Source organism: Poeciliopsis prolifica, unplaced genomic scaffold, assembly GCF_027474105.1.
Source record: "Poeciliopsis prolifica strain line A6 unplaced genomic scaffold, Auburn_PproV2 SCAFFOLD019, whole genome shotgun sequence".
Lineage (NCBI taxonomy): Eukaryota > Metazoa > Chordata > Actinopteri > Cyprinodontiformes > Poeciliidae > Poeciliopsis > Poeciliopsis prolifica.
Window position 1 is genome coordinate 9,569,492 of NW_026562394.1, and position 25,300 is coordinate 9,594,791.

The 25,300-nt window shown below is 39.2% G+C and overlaps 2 protein-coding genes across 3 annotated transcripts; both read right to left on the bottom strand.

Moving 5' to 3' along the window:
- Positions 1–1,641: 1,641 nt before the first annotated feature.
- btg3 (B-cell translocation gene 3) lies at positions 1,642–6,385 on the bottom strand. Of its 2 annotated transcripts, none has more exons than XM_055043948.1 (5): positions 6,283–6,385; positions 4,579–4,784; positions 4,329–4,466; positions 3,373–3,565; positions 1,642–2,181 (listed from the first exon to the last, which is right to left on the bottom strand). In XM_055043948.1, exons 2-5 carry the CDS (start codon positions 4,749–4,751, stop codon positions 1,978–1,980), a joined length of 708 nt encoding a protein of 235 aa, XP_054899923.1. In that variant the 5' UTR covers positions 4,752–4,784; positions 6,283–6,385; the 3' UTR covers positions 1,642–1,977. The 2 variants fall into 2 exon arrangements, with proteins under 2 accessions (XP_054899923.1, XP_054899922.1); XM_055043947.1 differs by lacking the exon at positions 6,283–6,385 and adding an exon at positions 5,727–6,242.
- Positions 6,386–7,683: 1,298 nt separating this feature from the next.
- On the bottom strand, positions 7,684–22,973 carry cunh21orf91 (chromosome unknown C21orf91 homolog). Its single transcript, XM_055043946.1, has 5 exons — positions 22,857–22,973; positions 21,271–21,407; positions 11,285–11,785; positions 11,000–11,062; positions 7,684–10,006 (listed from the first exon to the last, which is right to left on the bottom strand). The coding sequence occupies exons 2-5, from the start codon at positions 21,395–21,397 to the stop codon at positions 9,834–9,836; spliced, it is 864 nt and encodes a 287-aa protein (XP_054899921.1). The 5' UTR covers positions 21,398–21,407; positions 22,857–22,973; the 3' UTR covers positions 7,684–9,833.
- Positions 22,974–25,300: the final 2,327 nt, after the last annotated feature.

Below are 25,300 nucleotides of genomic sequence, written 5' to 3' on the forward strand. Positions count from 1 at the left end.
GAATAAAACAAAACAATGAAGGCCAAGAAATTCTCTTTAGACCTCTGAAATTGAAGGTGAATTGTCACAGACCAAATCTGCATGTGCGATTATTGTATGCATAATAATCGCACATGCACACACTGGTTGTAATGGATTTTTGATCCTGTTCAGGCCCTTCTTTTTCTGTCTTTTCTTAATCTGGAACGCTAACCCTTATTGAAGTGTTGAATTTTCATCTTGCACATAGCAAATGCATTTTGCTCTAGGCTCTTTATACAATATATACAACAGATCTTATGATATTGCATCATGTGGCTGTTGTTTTTTTCTGCAATAATTGGTACTTGTTATATATTCTCTGCTGAGGAACTGCAGATGAAAATTAGCTGCCCTAGCAATAAAAGAATACTTGCATATGCGTATTTCTTATTGATGTTCAAGGATGTGCACATACATAATGGGGGCCAGGTGTTTGAGAATGAAAATAAGCATCTGGTGTGGCACATAAAACCTGACCACACTGTAAAAAGAAGAAGAAAAAAAAATCAGAAGGGCACTTTTTTATCCAGGGAAAAATGGAGGGTTCTCCAGCATCATATCGTGTCTCTTTCTGTGCACGGGCCTGTTGATAGTCATCAATATACTTGTCCTTTTTTCCATTTGAAGTAAGGTATGCATGATTAAAGATACGCAGATAGTTTTTGATATGGGCAATATGACTTTCATGGTCAAAAGAGGCAGTAAGGACAAACAATAGGGGGTCCCTGTTCCAGTAGAAATAGGCAACTCCTTGCAGTATCAGCGTTGAATGCGCTGCAAGGAAATATTCCTGTGTGTTTGATGCAGTTGAAATTGGTGTCTGAACCACAACTTGCGGTTCTCTGCAAAATTGAATAGAAATGTGGCTGTTTATTAAGGAGGTCGGTCTCCATTTTGCTTCACAATCTTGCATCAATACTTGTCAGCGACTTAACTCACTGAGTGAAGCGGTACACACAAGCTGATGTTATCAAGCTTTTATCACCGCCAATTACGATTTTCTGCTTACGGCTAATTAAACTATATAGATTAGAAGATTACATCAGTCCAATGAAAAAGAAAACCATTAACATAGAAATGTGATCTTAATGAAAATTGTTTCATACCTTCTCAGAACAGATGTTCTAATTTATTTGATGGCATTAAAAGGATTGAAACCAACAACAAAAACAGCTCTGCAGATTGCAAACCTAAAGATATCAGGTTGTCTACTTTAAATCCTCTTCCGAGGTGTTTTAGTGTTGCAGCCAGATGTTAAGGCATATGATGGTAATATTTAGGATTTGAAATTCACATCAAGATAAATTCAATATGTATTTTTTCTTCCCTCAGAACAAAACACATCTTCAGAAAAGGACATGTACTGAAACTGTTGCTTGTTGGTGCAAAGCCTGTTTATATGGAAGTCAACCTTTAATAATTAAATAATTGGTCAACTAACATCTGGGGGAAATTCGCAGAGGCATTGCTTGCCGTTTCCAGTCAGTGATTGTTTGGGGTGTTGCGTCATCTGGTGCTTATCCACTGAATTTTTAAAAAATCCTCAAGTCAGCGCAACCCTTTTTTTTTTTATGCACCTATACGTTCTTTGAACAAAACAGCAGAGGAATAAACAAGGTGTGATGCTTGGAAATGTTTAATAAAAGTTTATAACATTAAGCCTATACATCTGAAAATCTTTGCTTAATAAATAAAACATTTCATCACAAAGGACATTAAGCTGCATACATGAACATCTCCTGTAGTAAAAATACAGTACTTCACAAAATTACACATGTAGTATTCCAATTTTATTGCCTAATTTCATACAAGTTATTCCAACTATAACAAAAACATCTAAAGTGCAAAAAGACTGAAAAACAATATTTGTGTTATAAAAATTCATGTTTTTTTTTTTTAAGTCTCAAAGTTTTTTCTAGGTCTAATGTCCAGTGTGATCCACAAGCACCGTGGTCCCTAACTGTAACTATGTGCCACGTTTTGGTGGGTGTCCCAGTATTCGGGGCCCGCTCTGTAGACAGGAGGGATCCAAACGTTACTCCTCAACGTGTGGGAGGCTCTGCCACGCGGCCTGTAGCAGTAGTGAGGCCGCGGAAGGACGTGGCCCTTCCCTGGCACCATCTTTTTGGGGTGCCAAGAAGGAGCTCCAGGATTCATGGTCTAAAAACGGGAGGAAAGGCCATCAGAAGCTTTATTTCTGGTTCGCCGAACAAAATCAATGGAGCATCATAATCGTCGAGCAAAGACGGTATTGTTTTATTACATTTGTGGTTCAAACTACACAAGAGTTCTCACTGTACAACTAAACCGTTTTATATCACAGTTAGGTAAATATGCCACCTTCAGTTGTTATAAAAAAATGCTATATACATCAAAAAAGAAATGTTATTTCATAATTTAATGCCTTGAAATTGGACCTCTGTCTCCTTAAAAACTCCTCCTCTTTCTGAATCTCCACTTCCAGGAAGCCATCGCATTGCTCCTCTATCAATCCTTTTTAAATGTTTTTACAGCAGTTTCACTGAGAAACAGTCCATCTAACGAGCACATGCACGGTTCCACCGAGTATTTGCTAAATGCTGCTGGCTAGTCTCAAGGACCTGAATGGGGGAGACACAGGAGATGGTGCGCTTGTAATTTTGAAACTGCAACTTTGATGAGGAGATGTGCCTTGAAGGCAGCACTAGTTCCAACCAGGTATTTTGCACTGCTAAATGGTTCCAATGGGAAACTAAAGGGTTTTTCAAACATGCATGAAAGAAGCAAAGCAAGACACAAGGTGTGGGTCCATTATGACATGATGCAAATCTCAGAAGTTAATTTTGCATAATACTTCGATAATGCTACTTATTAGCTGTGTTTCCATTGACCATATTACCAGATGTCTGAAATTAAATGTGCATAATGGGAACAATGCAATATTGGAAAATCTCACATCTTTTCATAAAAAGTTTTTTTGCCCTAGGATGAGGTGGTTTTTGGGATGTATTGACATCACTATATTTCTCAAAAACTGCAATGGAAACACTTTTTTCGCATCACACGAGTCACATGATCAAAATGTTACTACTGGCGGAAAAGATGAAGATGACGACAGGAAGTGGGAGGAAGACAATGGCGTGGCATGATTTTTAATAACTTATCGGGTGAACAAACGTTCACGCGGAATTTTAATTGCGTTCCTTATTTATTGGAAACATCGCAATTACAAAAATTTGTTTTTCTGACATTAGTAGAATGTCAACAATGTTTCGAGCACATTTGTACCGGAAATGCAGCTACTGAGGAGTATATGAAAAGAACAAGGGCAGGATTACAAGATCCGACACAGGTTAGCATCGGGCACAGTACCTGGTGGGTCCAGCGGCTGTTGGGGACAGTGAGGGGGGAACTACGGGTGCTTTCCTCGTCAGAAGAAGAACCTGAATGGTAGTCTGATGTCACTCTCTCCAGAGCGCTGGTCACCTTCTTTGCAACATCTTTATCATCCTCATCATCACTCCTGAAAGTGGCGACTGAGAAGCAAGGATTTTGCTCTCCATACCTGGCAATTGGAGAAAATAAGGAAAAGATCAACTACAGAGCATTCTGTTGGAGAAGAAGAAAAGCGTCTAGACCTCTATGCTGGACGGGATACTTGTTTATTTTTGAATGAAATAAAAAAATATGTTTTTTGCACAAAAAAAAAAAAAAAATCTAATCTAGGGTTGAGATGATTAATCGATTATTGAAATAATCGTAAACAAATTTAATAATAGGCTAATTGTTAACTAGAACAGAGAGTATGAAAGACAACATATTCAGAACAGTAATTAAGCCAAAGCTGTGCAAAAGAAAAAAAAAAGCACATAAGATAAAAACAATATTGTCTGTAAATATGTTGTTGCAAAACTCCTCAGGTGGTAAACCGTTTTAATTCACTCGGTTCAGGTTTACTGAGTAGGTAACATTTTATCACATTTTAGGGAATATTTATTTTGTTATTTCAATAAGGAATTACATTATTTCTTTATTTGCATCTTTTAAGATGTTTCTAATGTTGAATAAAAAATATGAAATACAAAAAAAAAAGCAGAATATGCCTTTTTTTTCTCCTGTTATCTAAATAATAGATGATAACATCTATCATAATTATTTTAATCAGTTATTAAAATTATTATTAGTTGCGTCAAGAAGTTATGACAATTCTTTTTTGTTATATTTATTAGAGAAGAATTGTGTCACTTGTAATATTAACAACCCAGGAAAACATCTGGCAAAAACAATAAAAAAAAGAAGAAGAAGAAGAAAGGTTGACCAAGTCTCACCTGCAACAAACCTCTCCAGGATCCACCCACAGTGTGAGCTCACGGGGAAGTCCTAGGTCACTATATTTTATCCCGCTCTCCCGGCAAGCCCGAAGGAGATCCGGATCCTGCCTATGGACTCTGTTTATTCGGATGCACCTGAAAAATCACCCAAAAAACCCCAAACAAGACCAGGTTTTGTTTAACAACTAAAAGCTTATTCCCAGTACAGACTTACTTCACAGTCAGTGTTGTTAAATATCGTCAGTACCTATATGCCTGGCCTTTGCTGGGGCTTTCAGGGTACCAGTGACCCTTGAACTTCTCCTGTAGTGCAACAGCCAGCCTCTCAATAAACAGCTCAATCTTGTCAGATTCCAGCTTCTCCCCTTTCTTCACGAGTCTCTTGAGAAAGAAAACCACTGCTGCTATCTCTCGCATCATGTTTCACGTCTGGTCATTACGGCTCGTGAGCTTCTGCAAGAAAATTGGAATTGAATGAGACTCACGGAACAGGAAAAGTGGCTTATGTCTTTAAATGTGTCTTTAGACAAAATTGCTAGCCAACATTACGTAATCAGTTTGGTACTTGCATGTGAAACTGAACTTATCTACTTCTGCACAGGTCTGAAAATCAGCCACTGTCCTGTTATGCTCTTATGTGAGAGCCAGACCCCACTGTTGCCAACTTCATCACTATATTTACAGACTTTTCAGGGGGAAAAAAATAATTTGGAATCTGCGCACCCCTACAGCACAATACTCACCTGTGAAGGAAATTAAAAGTCCACAGAAAATATAGAATACAACAATTTTAAGAGCCATAAAATGTTCCAATTTCTTTTAATTTAGCAGACAAAGTGTCAAAGTAAAGATCTTCTGAGCCCCCACCCCCAGACAAACAAGTTTGCTAAAAATGAAAAACATGAATACAAAATACCGAGGCCACACCAAAAGTCATTATATTGTTTGTAAACATTTCTCCAAGTTACACATGCAAGCACATCTGCCATCTGGAAATGTAAAGTTTACAAGTGCACAGACAGCAAACTGGCCCATGCAGATGGCCGGTTTTCGTTTTATGGAGCTCACTGGTGGTGTAATTAAAGTAAAGTCAACATTCTAAATAATCAGGGTGAAATTAGAAGCCTTGTGAGAATGTAAAAAAACATGCCATCTCATTGACTGGGTTTTTCAGAATTTCTATTAATAAGAAAAATAATGGTTAATGATCGCTGCATTTCTGTGTGACATTTACACAAATTGCATCGGATCGGTCACTATATCTTATATAATTTTACTGTATACTGCTGGACCAGTGTCTGAAATAAAAGGTCGATAAAAATGCCTTCATTTTTTTTTACAAACTACCGACTAAGTCTTCGAGAGAAAACATTTAGAAGCTGGAGAAAAGCTCACCGCCCTGGTTAACGTTCACTCTTAGCGTTTGTCTGTTTGTTTTCCACAAACTCCAACACAATGAGGGAAATACATCACAAATGGCAAAAGGCTGCTCTCAAAAGCTACGAGGGGATAAACCCGCTCAAGTTTAACGGTCTGTTGATCAAATAGGTCCTGGGAAGGCGGGCTGTGACGCAGAGGTTCCGTTTGTTCCCGCACAGCACGCTCCACAACAAAGCTAACCGAGGCTAGCTGAAAGCTAACGGCTGGGGACGAAAACAGTGGGCTCGCTTCGCTCATAAATGAACTCAGAACTGAAAAGGAGCCGGCGTAAGCCTTTTAGCTGTAGCTCAGAGTCGCTCGGGAGCGTAGAAAACAAGTACTGTCCTGTTATAACCGAAACCGAGCGCAGGCTACATTAATCACCACTCTATGTTACGGCTGACATCTTGCCAACAGTCCAGGTAGGTTGCCACGGCTACAGAGGAAGAATACGACAGCACAATGTGACAGAAAAACAACACGGTCCCGCTCTTATTAAACCACAGCACCCAAACGTTTGAATACAGCCTACCTTATATAAATCAACGACGTCCCTCGCAGCATGGACTAAGAATGAATGGTCAGAGGTGACTGGGTAACGGAAAACTCTTGACGTTCCATGGTGACTCCGCCCATTACAGTTTCAGTCCCGCCTACTCATTTTCTCATTGGTCAAAATTGAGCTGTGCATCGCATTCATTGGTCGAATATATGCCTATCAATGGTGAGTCATTTCTGTGACTCATATCGTTAGCTCTGTGGGTTGCAATCACGGGTGTAACATTGCGATACGATACCCGTCCTCAAACATTGAAACGGTGAACAAAGACATGTTAAATTGTATTCAACCGGAAGGTGCCGTAGAATTAAGAACACTAAGTTTTTTTTTTTTATAAAGTATTGTAAAGCTTTATGCGCTTTTTTGTCCTCAGGGTGGCGCTCTTTATGTGTTTATCCCAGGAGGGCTGTGGGCAGGAAGGCCCTCCTGTGGAAGTAGGACAGTAATCTGTCATTTTGTTTTCAGTGGAACCTTCTCCTGAGTCAGGTTGAGACTCCCACACAGCTGCTCTGCACAAAGCCTGTAGGACTCGGGGGGCTGACAGCATCTGGGCCTGTTCTGCCTGTTCTTGTTCAGTAAACATGGAAGATAACAGCATCACTTTGCACGTGTAACTGCAGGGGGCAGTGTCGCACCACAGAGTGGAATATTGGGACACAAAGATGTGCTTTGTGCAAGCAACCAGTGATTTGGCCATACAAAAACACCCGCCCCCCATAATCTTCACCTAATAAGAGATCATTTGCTTCATTGAATTTGGAAAATACTTTGGATTATCTGGAGAATCATGATCATAGAGATTTCCATAAAATAATGTAATATTTTATGGATCCCTTTCTTTCATTCTAAAGTTTTACTAATGAAAACTAGTCTGGTGTTAAAAACTGTTTTAACGTGACCTCAACTTTTGCTTTCATTTGTCCAAGATACATCCTCCCTTAGCTGGCTAAGTAACAGAGGCTGCAAAAGACTGGAAACTGGGGAAGAGTTTCAGCTTTTCATCCACAAACGGCATGAAACATACAGAGTTGAAATGATCTGGATTATATCTTTCAACAATGGGGAGGAAAAAAGGAGCAGGATTAACAGATACTATTAAGACTAAATTGCAAATAAGAATTTATCAACATTTCAGCCTCTAGATGTGTGATTGCAGCGAAAAGTAGTAGTGGCTTCACAAAGTATCGTCTTATTTATTGGGGGAATAAAAGTGCACAGCAAGCTTTTCAGAACTCACAATTGTAGAACATGTTTTCCCTTTCCTTCCTATTCCCAATTATATAAAAATGAGGCAAACTGGGTGTGAATACTTTAAAATGCAATTTAAAAAAAAGTTTGTAATTGGTATAAAAAAAACTGCATATCAAGATAATGTAAAAATACCTGCATTTTTATTTTTATTGGAAAAAACAAGTCATTTAAGCACAATTCAAAAGACAAATTATTTCCACACACAATAAATATAATGCAAATACATCGAAGACAGATTCAGTCATAAACAAGTACAAATTTTTTAAAAAAATGTAAGAAAATGAGCAGTCAGGCTACAACTACTGCAGAAGTGTAACAGATATGCCTCCATGTTGAGCTGGAGATAATGGGACTGGTTCTCCCACCGAGCGGGGAGAAAGGTTCAGACATGTTCTAACAGCACACGAAAGCAACTCAAAAACAAATGTACAGCCAAAGATTTAAAAGGCTGTAAATAAATAAATAAAAACAACCAAACAAAAACTCACTCAAGCAAGACGACTAAAATAAAACCCATGGGGGGGGGGAAGCTTAAAACCGAGCTAAAACCATTTCTTTAGACCCTAAAAAGGGTCAAAAACATCTAATCTCTTACAAAGAGCAAAATACACATAATGCTGAGTTTTTCTACACATCAAGCTTAGAAACTCTTAAAATCGGTGACCTCGCCCTCTGAAGAAAAGTCAAACCAATACTCTCTCGATAAGGCCGTATGTATTTTAGTCTGTAACTTGCATAGGATTCATAAACCTTTGTCTTCCTTTGTTTTAAAAGTTAGGGACGTCCATAGGCACTGAAGACCAAACCGCCCTGTTTGTATTGCTATGTGGACACTTTGCTCCGACACATTTGAACAGGCGGGAAAGAAAGCAACTTGAGAACGAATCAACAAAGTATGCTCTGAACACATGAAAACAAGTAAGGGTAAGTCACATGGGTTATAAAATCTGTTTGGTGTTGCATCATCGTCATATGGTGTTTTATTTCTTCTATTTTTAAAAAATAAAATGAAGAACAGACTTTGGTATTGCAACTGAATTTGCTTTTCAGAAGCTCTATGTTTTTTTTGTTTTTTTTTTTAATAAGTGTTTAACCGTCCATGGTGCTTGATAGCTACACGATAGACATCACACTGCTTTGTATAAAATGGGAAACTAATTACACCAGAATGGTCATAGACTGAAGGGAAGCTTCACATAACACGTCTCCTCAGTCAACAGAGTGTAAAAAGTCATGATTGAAAACATAATTGGAAGCCAAACTAACAGAAGTCTAGTTTGTATGTCGTTCCCAAACACTGAATCGGTGGAAATTTGATGCTTTTGGAGTATTTTAAGGTGTGAAGTTACTCACATTAACCAATATCCTCAAGCTGGAGTATAAGTCATTTTTAAATTACTTCTGGTTAGATCTAGGACCATAATCATCTGATCCAAACAAGGTCCAGCGTGACAATAAACGGACATATGGTAGAAAATAAAGCTTTCAGAAAATAACTATTACATTACTTTATGACAATTTTTTTCTCCATAATTTAACTATAAAGAAATATGAATGGACAAGCAGCGGTTTGCTGATTTCAGACAGTCAGTCTTCAAATCCAAACAGAGCAGTTTCAAGACAATCCGACACCTCAATTCTTTAGCTATTTTGGGTCATTATTGTGCAGCTAAGAAGTTTGATTGAATAGAATGCTTTTTCACTTTTCAAAGATCAAAATACTGATCTTCATCTCTGAACTGAAAACGAATTGAAGAAATACTAAAAAAACTGAAGGTCCGTAGCTATTTTACATTCGTTCAAGAGAACGAAGGTAAAATTGTGCCGGGCACAATGAAATGATTAATTATTGAACAGCATAGAAAATAAAACTCACAGTAAAAGAAAATAAGTAAATATGTAAAGTCAATATAAAAAAATTTGTTTTTTCTTAAGAATCTGCGGCACGTTAAAACGCAAGACGTTCCCTTCCAGTTCTACGCTGTGGCGTGTCTGGAACTCGCCGTTCTCAACATGCATCCTGGGTAATCAGCAGTCTGCAACTCGAGCCGCAACAAGCCAAGCACTGAAAACTCTCGCATCGTTTCTGCGCCCGCAGAACCACAGAGCCCTTGATAACTTGTGCGGATGCAGAGCCGGTGGCCCAATGGCGACATAGTGTAAAAGTCTAATGGAATCCAGACGCTTCCTCCATGCTGTGGCAGTCCACTTCATCATCATCATCATCATTTTCAGAGAGTCCATCTTTGGGGGTGCTGCCGTCTTCCAGCCCTTTATTCCACGGCGGCTCCGCTGGTGCTGGCCTTCACGCCGGCCCTGCTGATGTGCAGCCAGGGCAGTTTGGTGCAGTTTTTAAAGAGCTGCTCGATGGCGACATGACGGACGTGCAGCTCTGACGCCAAGGCATCCTTCTCCTGCACGGCGGCCGTCAGCTCCTCAAAGACCTCTGTGGAGACGGGCGGCACACACACGTATGAAAGGATTAAATCTCTTCAAGCATTGTGAGCAAACGCACAAAAAAGTCACGACTTCAGCGATGTTTCCTCACAAACTAGAATGGAGAGGCTTCGCCAAGTTCTGCTCCTGACCAGATCTGACTTTTGGAATACCACAGCTGTAGTAAATCAGTTAATCAACCCTCATCTCTTCAAAGTTACATATTTGTTTATTTTCTTTAAAAAAATAAAAAAATGAAATATATATACATATGCCAGGGTAAAAATTACGATGTAGCATTACGGCCAAGAAAAGGATGAAATAAATAAAAAAATTTAGAAAAAAGTAATTCAAGAATTAAGTCTTCACAAGAGTAAATTTGTAATATCAAGATAAAAAGTCATTTTGTGACTTTATTGGAATAATGTCACAATAATGTGAGGGGGAAAAAGTAGTAGTTCTACGTGAATAATTTTACCACAATAAAGCCGTAACATTAGTTGAATTAAGTAGTAACTTTATGAGAACTCCAACATGAAAACCAATAAAATATTAAAACGAGGAATGTTGAGCATCTTGTGAAGTTACTTTGGTATCACTTTAACAAATAAGAAAACATTTTTTTAACACATACGCATCAAAATATTATTAGAATAACTAGAAATGGTTTTCCAAACTTCAGCATATATTTTGTAGAAGAAAAAAAAAATCACAGACTGGAGCTTGGTCTCATTAAAACCACTCTCATGACTTTCTTCTGGTGTTTTTGTCTTTTTTTCTGGTAATAGTCTGGTAATAGTCTACCTTTTAATTAAACATTTCTTTGTCTGACCCTAGTTTTCAGTGATACAAAATGGTCCAATAATCAGATATAGAATATGTTGCAGTCCTGAGATGAAGATTAATTATGAATAACCTGGATGAACTTAAATAATATTAAAATCTGAATATTGGATTCAGATACACAGCTAAAAGAATCCCATGATGTTGGTAGGAAACTTACTTTCAATCTGCTTCAGCAGTTGGCTGTTCAGCTGATGGAGCTCATCCACACTCATTTTAGTCACTGAAAGAGAACACATTGGTTTATTGTTATTAGAGGAACATATATTAAATTCTTGTACAGAAAGAACTCTGCAGGGTGGAATGAGATGCAAAGATGGGGAAAAAACATCTAATTTCTTCTACTTTACCTCCTATGAATATTCTATTTTGACTTAATAACAAAGAAATAAAAGATTTAAAATCTACATTAACTCCTACAAAAAAGGGAATTATTATAGCGTACATTCGTCTCTGCTGTGCCCCTGGTTTCTGTGCTGCTTCTGTCCTGACGACTGCTTCCAGTTGTGCAGATCCTTCCGTCCGTTCTTGCTCCGACCGTCGGCCCGCGACTCGCGCAGCAGCTCCACCTCCTCGGCCGTTTGACTCTCCAGCATCCCCGCTGCGTACGCCGGCAGCCCCATCGCCCCGGCCCTGTCCCAGCAGGGGGCGTAGCGGGGCACCTGGGCGTCAGACTGGGGCAGCAGCTTGCGCTCGTCCTGCTGGCTGTAACAAAGGAGCTTTGCTCCCCGTCTGGTGCAGCCGCCGGAGGAGAGCGAGTCTTTGTTCTGGGCGAACTGGATGATGCGGTTCAGCTTCTGGCTGAGGGCCAGCTTCATACCCTCATAGGCACTTCTGGAGACCTTGGAATGGGACAGCTTCTGATTGGCAATGAGGTGGCATTTCTCAAAGCAGTCTCTGTGGCCACGCAGCGACTTCGAGTGCAACAAGGAGGCTGAGGAGACGCCTGCATGAGAAACGGACAAAAACAAAGAGGATTAGCGCCACAACTAAAAAAAAAAAAAAAAAAAAAATTGGGTTTTTCTACATATTTGTGGTTCATAATTCTTCAACTGTGTCTAAAAATCTAAACTGTGTGTTGATAACCGCACACAATTAATGATATTTAGACCTTTGAGGAGGTAGACAAGATTTGTGTATACGATCAGTTTCTCATTCAAGTATCGTCCGATCACCAATCTCTGAAGATTAAGGAAAATGGGGCCAAACAATTGGCTCCCAATTGTTCTGGGAAAAAAATATTATTTAAATTTATTCAATAAATTTCCCCAGTGAAGTCCTCCATCCCTCAGACAGGAAGTAGAGCACCTGTAAAATGGGTCGCCTTGATAAACCGAGGGAAGTTGAAGGTGAAAATCTCTTGTGTGTGTGTTTGAATCTGCAGAGAGGAGTGTGTGACAAACAGCAGAGTGAGTGGTGGCTTTCTTAGCACGGCCTACATTTCTCAGGAGGTAAGAGGTACATGATGACTTGAGGAGATCAGAAACTGATCTTTAAACTGTTACAGGAGATCACTGTGGCACGCTTAGCTTGCACTTCAAATCGCCACGGCCGCTTTTGCACCACAAAGCAAAATGCAGTCAAAACTGGAGCACAGCTCCGTTCAAAATTACTCCCCAAACAGGTCAAAACATGAGAATCTGCCACCGGATACAGTGTAGAAATGTCCCTTGATGTTTTAATGTACTGTTCCATTAACAGTAAAGTGTCTCTAAAACACCCATAAAATGTTTACAAATGAGCTCATAGAAAATTTTACACCTGAATCTGGTTCTTTTCTATTTGCAGCTACAAGATGGTGTCAAACTAGATTAAGCAAATTAGATTCAAGTCTCTCCTGGTCATCTAGCTCCACCAGGTAGAGCTGCCAAAGACTAGACAGTCCAGAAAGGAAATAGTTGAACATCTTAGGAAATGCAGAAATCATGTTTTCTCCTCTTGCTTGCAGTTTAAATGTTGCATTTAAAACTGGAGCAACTGCAGTCCAAGCTGACTGCTCTTGAAACTTTGTTATAGTGTTCAGGAACCTATTTTCTAGTAATGAATAGTGATGCACCGATCCAATATTAATCTCTGCATCGGTCCGATATTTAAAAACATTTCTAGACCGGGTGTCGTGTCAATGTGCTCAATCCATGCGGGCAGATCTATTAGACTTAGAGTCTAATAGACTATATGGCTATCATTTATTTTACATTTTATTTAGAATTTCTAATTGGACTTTCTGAACCATTTGTCAGAAAGTTTGTCTTGACATTGCCTGTTTTTGCTCCTAAATGCACTGACAGCACAAATTAATGTTGTGGTTTTACCTCTTTGACCAAACCTGTGAAATTATTAGTGTATTTAAGTGCGCTGTATTGGTGCAAAGTTATCAAATAATTTTGTAATTCAGCACATTTATGTCCGTGTTTGACAGAAAAAGAAACATTTCAAACATTTTTCTTCTGTATCAGATTGGTATCAGACGATACTGAACCTCAGATATCTGCATCATATCGGAAGTGAAAAGAAGGGAATAACTCCAGAAATAACTAGCTAGAAAGTCTAAAACCAGACAGTATATGTTTCATTTTCTCCTTAATTTTCTTAAGTAGTTTTTTAGTGCTTGCAAATAGATTCAAAATGTGGTTTTCGTTTGGATCGTTAGCTTTAATGGCTCTCTTCCACAGCAGAGTTTTAGACCATTACACAACCGTGTGTTTGGGAATCTATTCTTAGCTTCTGCATATTTGTGCTTGGCCCAGAGTGCCTGGAAAGACAGATTTTTATTCTGTGGATTAGCCTTGTGAGGAAACCACATTACGTAATCCAAGTTGGTTGCAACTCTGGTCAAAGGACCTTTAATAACAGCTGCAAAAGCTTTCAGTCAAACAGCGTTAGTAAGCTGATCAGTTACTGAAGCACATTCTCTACCACTAGCTTCATAACAATAATATATATAAAAAATAAAAAAAAACATTGGCCCAGAACCAGGGCAGTGTGCAACCAGCCAAAGACCTCACTCAGCCTAAGCAGCTTAGCATTGCTGCCTTTCATGGGCGCACACATTAAGCACAAACACACAGACTATTCAGTGGAGGTGAAGTCAACATTGTTGAGCTGTGACAAGTAGCGATAATACACACCACGGACCAATACGCTTGGGGTTTCTTTCCTCTGCTCTCCTGAGGGAGGAGTCAGACTTGCCAGCAGAGAAAGATGGAAAACGTGCTTGGTTAAGTCTGACAGAAACCTCTGAAATGTAAACAGCTGGTATTATTGATCTGTTTCAGTCTGAAGGCAGCAGTGGCTGCGAGCCGAGTCAATTATTCTACAGCACTGGGATCAGTCAAGCAAGAACTGAACAAGCAAAGTCTATAAATAAAAAGAGGGCCAAATCCCCACTCCTATCCTTAAAGCTTAAATATTACAGTTTCAAAGTTTTTACACAAAGGTTTAAAACTATATTTTAATAGGCTCTAATTGCGTCTATTCCAAAATAGAAAAGACGCAATTAGTCACGCTCTCGCTGATCTAATCTAACACCGATTATTGCATTTACATTCTCTATAATATATAATTAAAAACTGAAAGGAGGCTAAATTTAGCAGTAAGTTCTAATTTCTGGAATTATTACAGCTTTTATTGTTCTGTTCTTTGTAGAAAAACTCAAATGAGTTGATATTAACTGGTTCATTAGTCAAGCAGTTTGGGTAAAGGAGAGGCAAAGCCAACTGAGTGGCAACAGCAAATCTATGTTTCATTTAGCAACAGAAACCCCTGATCGCTCTGGTACTTTACTGGGTATTTCCTTAAACATGCAAAACATGTCTTTAGTTTTGAGGATGGAGTTATTAAAAGGCGGACAGTTTGGTTTTAGGGGAGCCGCTACAACTTTTTCACTTCTCCAACACAGATATCTCAGTGTGTGGAGAGCAAACATTGTGGTTTCTTATGAGGAAACGCACAGTGGCCCTGTATGTCATTAGTTTTCAAAACATTCACTTTGAAATGCCTGTTTTGAACAGGAGGTTTTAGTTGAATATTTGAGTCACTGTGTAAAGGGCCAAATTCAGTCATTTATAATTTCTTTAACTTGATCGTGGAAATAAAAAAAAAAGTTTTTTTTGCTATTCAAGCATGTTTCATATTGAGACATATTGCGGCTGAGAGCGATAACCAAGGCTAGCACACGGCGTGGCTAGAATCAACCAGCCATCTGGTTTTGCTCTAGGTGGAAGAGCTGGGGAAGGACACCCGATCCTTGACACACTTCAGAGTAGTGGACGGTTGAAAGTTGGTAGTGAGAACAAGTGGGACAGAGGTCATCAGAGGTTTTCCTCAGCTCAATAGAATCTGTTAGCTGCAGCTGCTGCTACAGCATGGAAGCAGGCCGGCTTTCTCATCAACCCTGAGATAATATGTAAAGCAGGGAGCTCCAGAAAAACGGTTCAAACACCTGCCAACCACTGCAAACTCCACAACGCTTCCTTCCAGTGTAACTGCAGGAAATCCCACTAACTAAACAGTAACCACACCCCTCCACAGTTCGGTTCACATTAAACTTCTAGAAACGTGAAGATTACTGGGATTACTCAATGTAAAGATGTAGTAATGTAAAAATTTTTAACGGTAAAAAAACAAACAGATCAACTCTATCAGAAAAACAAACGTAACAAAAAGACTGTTCAGGATCTCATTATTGATAACTGTAGAGCAGAATTGGACAGATGGTACACAGCGAGTCACAGTCACATCTGGCCACCATCTGCCTTGAAATGTTGCTCAGGAGTCCCATCTCTGTGACTGGAAGAAGACAGACGAAGACAAATGGCTTCTTAGATCCATGGCTGAATGATTCAAGCTGCTTCGTCAATCCAAAACTGAAGAGCTACCTCGAACAAACGACATCCATGAGGGATTTTTAGCGGTATTATAAAAAGCATAGAAGATGAGAAGTTCGTCAAATTTGCGAAACAAGTAACCATATCTGTGTTTTCAATAGTGCAACTGAAAAGGATAGCGTGAATGCATTATTTGGTAGGTTATTAAATGTCAAGTGTCAAGTATTTGCGCTCTGCATGTTGATAATGTATTTTAACCGTTGGACAAACTTTATGTGAAAAAGTGAAATTTGGGCAAGCCTGTCGCTAACAGATTTATCTTGATAATAAATTGTCAAGCTAATATAACAGCAGGTCAAAGCTTTTAGGATACAAATACTAGGTTGGACACACTATTATTGTTTTTGTTATTCTTGTGTTGGGGATGGGAGAGTAACTTGCTGAATTCGACACCTTGCTCTTAACAAGCGGTCACCCTAAAGTTTGCTCTTTGCGTTATATTTTTAGCACGACATCACATATTTTGAGATGTCGTGGGCTCTATTCTGTTTTGTGAAGGAGCATAAATGGCTGCATTATATGACTGAGGATAAAGGTCCTGTTTATATATGGTCACATGTATTTGTGCAGTGTAAATAATCTCAAACTGGCTCATGTTATGGCAGAAAATGCCTTTAACGTCCAATTAAAAGTGTTACTCAGACAAAAGAGGATTTTCAAGAGTTTACATGATAAAAATATTTTGCCTTCTGACCAAAGCCTGTTATAAAAGGCTTAATGAAACAAAGACCAAACTCAACAGTGACAGTTTATTTGCAATTGCCAGGTTAACAGAGACTAAATCTTTTTGAAGGAGCAAAAGCATAATGGTAAGCAGGAGGGCTCTGGAGCGTTCGTCATAACAGCTTCTGTGTTCAATTATATAGCTGCGACAGGGAGCAATATTACCAGGCATCTCTATAGCAGGCGGGGTGAAGAGTTGAGCCTCGGTAAATTAGTTGCTGAGAAGAGCGCGTAACAATAAACCCTGTAGAGCTGCAACAATCGACGTCTGTTTCGCCAGGCGCCTGCTGTGGGATTTTTCTGTTTATTCGATCTGAAAACAGGCTCGTTGTGTTACGAGGACTCAGCGAATATCTGCATCTGCATTATGTAAGCACATATAGGAATTCTGCTGAATTCGACACCTTGCTCTTAACAAGCGGCCAGAGATGACCAAAAGACCAATGAAAGGAGAGGATTGTGGTCACCCTAAACACATTTTACACACGCAGCTTGGCACGTGCGAGGTGTCAGGTTAGAACGACTCTGCTGATGCTGTTGTGGGACAAAAATATACTTGAGGCGGCTTAAATAACACATAGATTATTTTGAACAAAGAACAACGCACTTACTTCAGCAGCCTAATTATGGGACCAACAGGCCCGGTACCAGTGAGTTTACTTGGGCTTTAATCAGCCATTTAGGGAATCAGACAGATGGTCTTATTAAATAAATAAGTATGTTATCCAAGCATAGACTCTTCATTATCTATAATAAGCTGAAGTGACAATCTGATTAGTTTTTTTACAGCGTCATATGGATTTATATTAAAATCAAATCAAAGTTTGCTCTTTGCGTTATATTTTTAGCATGAAATGTATTTTCAATTCACTGGATACCAGTAGATGAAAATCTACCGATGGGTTTTATCCAATGCTTTGCAGGATTTATTACCACAAATACTTTCTTTATGTTTGAACTAATAACAGTCAAACAACTGCATGCCTGCTCTGTAGTTAGCATGACAGGAAGCTACAAAAACTAAAGATAAAAACGATAGATAAGCTATCAAATGTTTTGTCTGGAATTATGTGCTTCCACCACAGCAAATTATGACTTGGATTATGTTCAGAATTTAACTCAAACCAACAGCTGATATAAACAACCACTAATAAGTGAAGTTTGGTAGTTTGTGGTTTAGGTTAGCCAGTATCAAATTCCCAGCTCTGGATTACATGTTGGTTCAGGTTGACGCTGCGTTTGCCGTTAAATGAAAACAACAACTAGCTAAACTGGCTCCAACTGTTCTGCTTCTGAACAACAGACCGACTGTGTTGACGCTCAGGGCAATGCGAAGCACCCAATTGAGATGGAGCAGTAAGAGAGGAGAAAATAAACATCTCCAAGAGAAAGAATATTAAGTCAAAGGGTGAGCAACGCAGAAACAAGCCAAGTGATGTCTATTTTGAATAAACTGGCACACAGGTATATGGGGTTTCCTCAGATACAACAATGCCTTCACTTCCTGTGTAAAACTGTGTCCCAAAGTCCTATTGAAGTTAGTGTTTTCATCATCGCTGTGGAGAGATTGCTTGTGGATAATCAGTTTCATACGCAGACAGCGTTAAATCTTTGCTTTATGCTTATGTACTTCATGATTTTTGGAACATGGCTGATTAGTTATTTTGGAACTCTCAGAAGGACAAATTGTTAAAAGTTATAGCTGATTGTAGATAATCTGACTAAACAGCAAGCCAGCAGCAACCATTCTTACAAGCAAGTCTCGACAAGTCTTCCGTACAAACATCCAAACGACCAGGATGCCGGGGGCGGAAATGAATACAAAGGTCACATAGCGTCGCACTGATTTCTGCTATGAGTATACCATCTCTTAGTTATTTTATAGATCAACTGATTTCCTGTAGATGCCATTTTAATGCTCTATCTTTGGCCACAAGTACTCAGTATAGTTATCAGCAAAAAAAAAAAACTTTTCAGACAAAAAAATAAATACAAATCCTATATTGGCCGATGTTGGAATGTCATGCTTTTTAAAAATTACTGATCGGACACCGGTAGGTTTTAAACTCCACAGAGAAGATGCTAGCTGTATCCGCAGACTTTTTTTTTTCTCGTTTAGGCTGTGCGCCCACATGAAAATCAGACATGCTGAGCAGAAGAAATCAGAAAAGATCATTCCTGAAATTGGGTTCCAAAGCGGATAATTTTCAGGATGCCAGTTTCAAGTTTACATCTGTGTATGAGAGCCAGGTCTTTTATTGAACAATGACGTCAGTGTCATTGTTTTGTGTTTCTGTGTCGTTCTATAGCAGCGTTACACCGTCATCGATTGGCCTGGCAGACCCAACATTTTCTGTCAAATTTCATCAGAAAACATTTTGGGAATTATAATAATTAACATCTCTTTCAAAATCTACAATGAAGAACACAGCAAACATTGTCTGCTACATGACAGAATCCATTAACTCAGTGCCAAAATGAAGCAGAATTATCTGAGAATAGCAATGATGAGTCCATGTTTCTGTATTCATTCGTTAGCAATTACAATTCCAAGTCCTGCTGTGACTCCACAAATCAGTACTGTGACCGTCATTACCGCTGTATTCCAACAACATGAGGCAACAGATGAAGGGACGTGCGGCTAAAAATGAATTTGGGGGAAAAACAGTTGCGTGATGGAGAGGTTTCTCACAGAGTACATCTGTCTGTGTGAGAAAAACAATGCCAACTTGGCAGTCCATTTCAACGAGCGATTACACACAAAGAAAAGCCATTAAGTCTACATGAGCAATCAGCAAAGACAGGCTTTGGCCTTTGTTGTCACTCACTCGCCCTAAAAGTTGCCAAAAGAAATGTGGCAGCCTTTTTATAATAATAAAATGCAGAGCTGCATCAGAAACATGCGCTTGTCTGCAAAACCCCAGACTACTGGTCATTGGTCATTACGAAGGCTATGTTCAATGATCAGGAAAAAGGCTGGATTTTTGAGTTTCTCACCTGATAAAACTACAAACCGGAATGATTCCTTTGTGCAACTGCAGGAAAACATAACAGTGAAAGCCACCAAAAAACTGCCAGCTGCTGAGGTAACAGTGTGTGACCGTGCGAAACTGAAACATTAACATACGCCGATTGACGTATGAATTCTTTCTTCACACCGGCTTTTGACATAATTCACTTGTATTGAGTTATTTAGGTTGCAGGCATCTCTCTAGCGTATGTACGGCTACTATTCTTGTCGCCTGCATGATGATTAATGAGCGTGCAAACATTCACTGACAACACTTTACTGCGCGGTGAACAACAATTCCTCAGTACCCACACACCGTCTCCTTCCACCGTGACAGGCTGCGTGTGTAAATCCACAGCGGCCGCTTCAGCTGCGGACGTGAAAATGACGGGAACTCCGTCAGCATCTGGAACAGCATGCTAACAAGTAGCTGAAAGTCATATTGTGTGCAGAAAAACAAAAAGCCTTTGTGTATGTATGAGATGAGCCCTAGATGATTCCCCATTCTTTTTCAAATAGGCCACTCAGTAATTAAAAGATGAAAAAAAAAAAAAAACTTCAAACACACACTTGAGCTGGAGTGGCACATCAAACAGGAGGGGGGATCATTGTAGTTTGTCATAATAAATGCTTTGGTCATAAAAAGCTTTTATTCTTATATAAGGCTTATAAATTGTTCATGAGGATAACAATTGTTTATGGAAAATCTTTTAGGGAAATATAAATGGAAGCAGTATGAATTTGCTTGGACAAAGAGTTCTGCTAATCTGGATATTCCTCCAAATGCTACAGACCTGCAGCAGCTAAAACCATGTGGAGGGTATATAAAAATCCACAAGTACTTGAGGAGCAACTCCAAAAATGCTTATAGGTGCCTATTATAATAGTTGCGCGAGGTATATCGGCTTCCCACGCTGCATTTCCTTTCGAATGTTTTGAGAAAAAAAAATCCACACACCAGCAAATTTTCCGGAAATAATTTAATGCTGCGGTCCACAAAACAATCCAGGAAAAGGTGAATCTGCGAATACTGAAAGATGAATAGGTAGGAGACCACTGTGAATGTGTATAAGATAAATTTTTAACTTTTACAAGGCTACACCTATGACAATAAGTCAAAACAATTAATCATGTGATAAATAAAATGAGCACAATAATTTCCACTTGGGCAGCAGTTGTTATAGAGATTGTTGAAAAGCCGACGTTTCGGGGAAACGCTGCCAACATTGGACACAGGAGTTAGTTTGCGCTACCTGCCACTTTTGCCTGTTTTCCCTGTCTAAGCTGAATGATTATTATTTACTAAAATGCAATTTTGATTGCCGAGACTTCCTAATCTATTTTAATTATTGTTGTTACAGTTGTCTTGGTTCTTTACTATGAACATGTAAAATGTTTTTCAGTTCCAGCGATACATTTTCTGTAGAAATTACTTTCTTTTTTATTATTCTCTGAGAAGATGTACATGCACCATTGTTATAAGAGTAAAAAATGGTCTCAAAATGACAATATTATTTTTTATCGCAATAATTACTGGGGTAAGCTAAACTTGTTATGGTGACATATGTGGCAATGACCAAATACTCATTTCCTAATATTTCACAGGCTAAGGCTTTATTACCTCGTTTCTGCTGTTACAGATTCACATTTTTACAATCATTAAAGTTGAGAACAAGTATCTGGCAGCTGAATGAACTGTTGATTCCAATGGGAGAAGAGGGATAATCCATCACCACCAACTTTGCAAACAACATAAAAAGTTGTTTGCTCTCCACAAACAAACAACTCACTTCCTCTTCTCCAGTTTCTTACCCTCGATGCTGAGTTCAAAGCAGACGTGGCAGAAGGACAGGGTCCCCGTTTCAGTCTCTAATTTGCAGACGCTGCAGATATTGTCGTCATTCAGGTCGATGTTCACAAACTGCTCCTCTTCATCCATTGTGCCTCTTCTGAAACACAACCGTTAAAAGATGGTGATGGCATCCCCAAAAGGTTAGGTTTGGCTTTTTAATTCAAGTCGTCAACAGCTTTCAGAATTGCTTCTACTTTGTGTCAATTTACAAAAAAAAAAAATGCGGCAAAGACACAGAGCCTTCCACACGGTGATACAATAAAAAGGATGCTAATGTCGACACCGTTCAGACCTGGCACCGTCTTGAGTGATCTTATTATGTATGAATAGTTTGAACGCACTGAGAACACATTGGGAATGGTTTCCATTAAATTGAAGAGCCACAGACAAAAAAAAGCACTCTCTAGTCAATGTTTTTGTTTGCTTTGTCCAAAAAATAAAAACAAAAAAAAGTGTGGTTCATATGTTAGCATCCATAAACATCAAATCAGAGAGTTATGGAATAGTTGTGCTTTTAATGAGCATCCCCAACCAACTATTGCTCACTTGAACTCAGACGAACCAATCACACTGACCCTTGACTGACAAAGTTAAGGGTCAGTGTGAGTTTTAAAGAAAGTGAAGTAGCTCAACTTATTTCATCGCACAAGAGAGAATAAAGGAAGGTAGGTTATTGCTTTAAATAAAAAAAAAATAACCCATTAATATTCTTGGAAATTAAAAATAGAGAAATGACACAGGCAAAATTAAAGGCGTTGTCTAAATCGGGGGACATTCAGTCAGTAAAAACCATCACAGACCAATCATGATCCAAAACTCTACATGACAGAGAGCTTGCATGATGCTGTCTCTAATCAATTCTTGATCGAGGTGAACGCAACTGAAGCACCCCTTGTTATAAACTAGACCTGAAAGCAAATTAGCACCACCATAACAGTCTAGCAACTCAACAGAGCGTCACATCTTTTGCTTCCATTTTCTCTTCGCAGGTGATAGAAATAATGTCCCTGGTTCTTCTCGACCGGTTCAGCTCAAGGTAAACAGCCTTCAGTCATTTCGAAAGCTCTGTTTCGCTTTGTTCTTTCGACAACACACTGTCAAAAATAATGAGTACATTATGAACCCAGCCCCTAGTATCCTAAAACGAGCAAAATTGCAGATGAAACCATAAGACGTGGTTACTGACACTGTACCAACAAAGAGACTCGGTTATTTGACAAACTTTCCACCATGTCGGTGGAAACGCATCCACGTATGACCTTCAGAACCGGTTCTCCCCGCGACTGGTGGATTCTTTAATGCCTAAAAGCACACGGAGTTATAAGCCAGACACTTTACAGTTTCAGAGGAACCGAGTGTCCCGCAAAGTGTTCCACCTCAGAGCGTTAAACAAACGAGTGCTAACAAGAAGTTATGCTAGCAGCTCACTCGCATCCTCGGTCTGCTTCGTGACCGTTATTCCGCGGCGCTAAACAGAGAAGGCTTATTAGGGGAAAAACGGGGTTTTATTTCTCAGCGTTGGACACACCACGTCTGGCGAACTTACCCCTCAACCGACGGCTCTTTTCGGACAGCTTTTCTCTCTGAGTGGACACCTCGGTAGTTCACGGTCTCTGGGGGACCTCAGACATTAAGCGAGGCTGCGCGTCACGGTGAATCCGAGGAAGCCACAGGAACCTCTGTAGCATCTAAGCGGAAGGAACCACTTTTCGGAGTGAGGGGGCATAAAGTAATTATACGCTTAGACATGTGACATTTTGACGGCAATATAAATATCCTAAGAACAAAATGATATTTAGCGCCCTTCCCTCACGAAGCGCTCCTCTTCCAACACAGAACTTTGTTAAATGAACGGCCCAAAGACAACAATGGCCGCCAGGGCACCCCTACGATTCAAACTAGTCTTCTCTTCCGCGCGTCACCAAAACACGCGCATGTTTGGAAAAAACCCGAAAAAAAAAGAATCACAAGTCACACAAAAAATATGGGAAACAATTTCTCAATTAGAAATATACAACGTCAAATATTAATATATTTACATCGAACAAGTCTTTCAGGTTTTTTTTTTTACTACTTCCTGTTGACATTTACGGGAACATGGCAGGGCACGCGGGGAACTGCCGCGAGACACCCGGAGCTGGAGTTATTATTTTGAAGGATTAAATGATTTCAGTGTAAATCACGTTCACCCAACATGTCTGGAAGGCGACAACACAACAGACCCTCTCTTCCCCTAACGCTAAACAGAAACAACTGTTAAACAATACATAAAAAAAAAGAATTCGTTGAAATTCTTACATATACTTATTATTATTATTATTATTATTATTATTATTATTATTATTATTATTATTATTATTATTATTATTTCCGAGCTGTTATTTTTGACATTTAAAATGCTATCACGTTAGGTAACTAAATTATTATTACTTTGCAGCATTTTGCAGTTTATGTCTCTTCATAATATTGATAATGCATTTGGCTTGTTAGCTGGACTGTACTTGTCCTTAAACCGATGGATATCTTCTGTGGCATATGACTCATAAAAAAGTGTTTGATAGTAAGTTATGAAAAGTATCAGGAACATGTTGATTAATCCTGATATTGTCTTCACAAAGTCTGATTTCAGCATGTTCCCCCTTCACGTTGACATGACTAATTTTAGAGACTTAATTAGTAATTTTATTTGTTTACTCGCTGATATTTTCTTTAAAATTCTCATTCGTAAACTTTTCCTTTGAGTCCTTACTTATCTTTTTTTTTTTGTTACACGCAGGAAGTCATGAAACCACAGGTTTAGCTTTGAACATTTCTCATCACACTGCGTAATATATTGTTTGAAAGTGATAAGAGTTCAAACCAGCAAGAGATACAACCTTCTGCCTAAGCCAACAGGAGAGCGTTAATCAGAGATGCACCGATGGTCACTCTGGAGGAGCTGCAGAGATTCACATCAGTGGGAGAATATCCTGACAGAAAAACTAATAGTTGCATACTCGCCACTTGGAAGAAGGTGCTCTGGTCAGATCACACCTGAACATAACATTTCCACGATGACATATGGTAGTGACAGCATCACGCTGTGGGGATGCTTTCCTTGAGCAGGGACAAAAATGCTGGTCTGAGCGTTTTTGTTTAATGTTGCGTTTTTGTTTAATGTTGAAAGACTTGAGGCTGGGGTGGAAATTCACCCTTATATAAGATGACTGACCTAAACATAATCTCAGAGTAATGTAGGCCGGCGCATAACCTGTATATGGTTGTGCTGGAGTGGCCCAGTCAAAGTAAAGATCTAAATCTAAAGGACATTCTGTGGCAAGATACCGGTGAGGACAGATTTTAGTCTCTGTCTGGGACAGCGTTGCAGATGTACTTGCAGTGAAAAGTGTTTTTGCAAAAATAAATAAATAAATACATTTAAAAATTTAAAAAAAAAAGCATAATACAAGTGGCACATTTTGGGGAGAGAGGGAGTAAGGGTCAGGGTCAGGGTGAGGGTTAGTGGGCTACAGAGAATAGCTTTCCTTCTTTTTTGTTGTTTTATCTCATTTACTGATAGAACAATCAAAAATGTTTCACAAGAACAAGCAAAAATAAAATCAATTTTCAATGGATAATCATTGAAGCTTGTTATTGATGCAGTCCAGAGCTCCTCTCCAGAGGAACAAGTGGCTCTTTGGACCCTCCACAGCGGCTCCAAATAACTTTGACAGAAAGTGATCCGCGTTTCAGACGCAGCAGCAAATTCTTAGCATGAGATTAGAGATTATGTCCCGCCTCCACTCGACTTCATTTTTCACAAATATCAACATCCCATACAAAGGAAGTTGATCCTTGTGTGGGATCAACAGGATAAAAGGTATACTTTTTTATCATTTTTAAAACCCACTAGGCGCAATAAAATGGCGGCTCAGCTACAAATTTCCTTATTTAGTAGCTGGAGAGCTGGGTTTTCTTTTCTCAACAAGCCTGCAAAATTTGTTTATTTAT

Coding starts and splice junctions, on each gene's coding strand:
- btg3 (XM_055043948.1), bottom strand. CDS start 4,751: ATGATGCGAGAGATAGCAGCAGTGGTTTTCTTTCTCAAGAGACTCGTG. Junction 3,566..4,328: donor CCTGGAGAGGTTTGTTGCAG/GTGAGACTTGGT, acceptor TCCAATTGCCAG/GTATGGAGAGCAAAATCCTT. Junction 2,182..3,372: donor ACAGCCGCTGGACCCACCAG/GTACTGTGCCCG, acceptor TCCCGTTTTTAG/ACCATGAATCCTGGAGCTCC.
- cunh21orf91 (XM_055043946.1), bottom strand. CDS start 21,397: ATGGATGAAGAGGAGCAGTTTGTGAACATCGACCTGAATGACGACAAT. Junction 11,786..21,270: donor CTTTGAACTCAGCATCGAGG/GTAAGAAACTGG, acceptor TTTCTCATGCAG/GCGTCTCCTCAGCCTCCTTG. Junction 10,007..10,999: donor ACTGCTGAAGCAGATTGAAA/GTAAGTTTCCTA, acceptor CCGTCTCCACAG/AGGTCTTTGAGGAGCTGACG.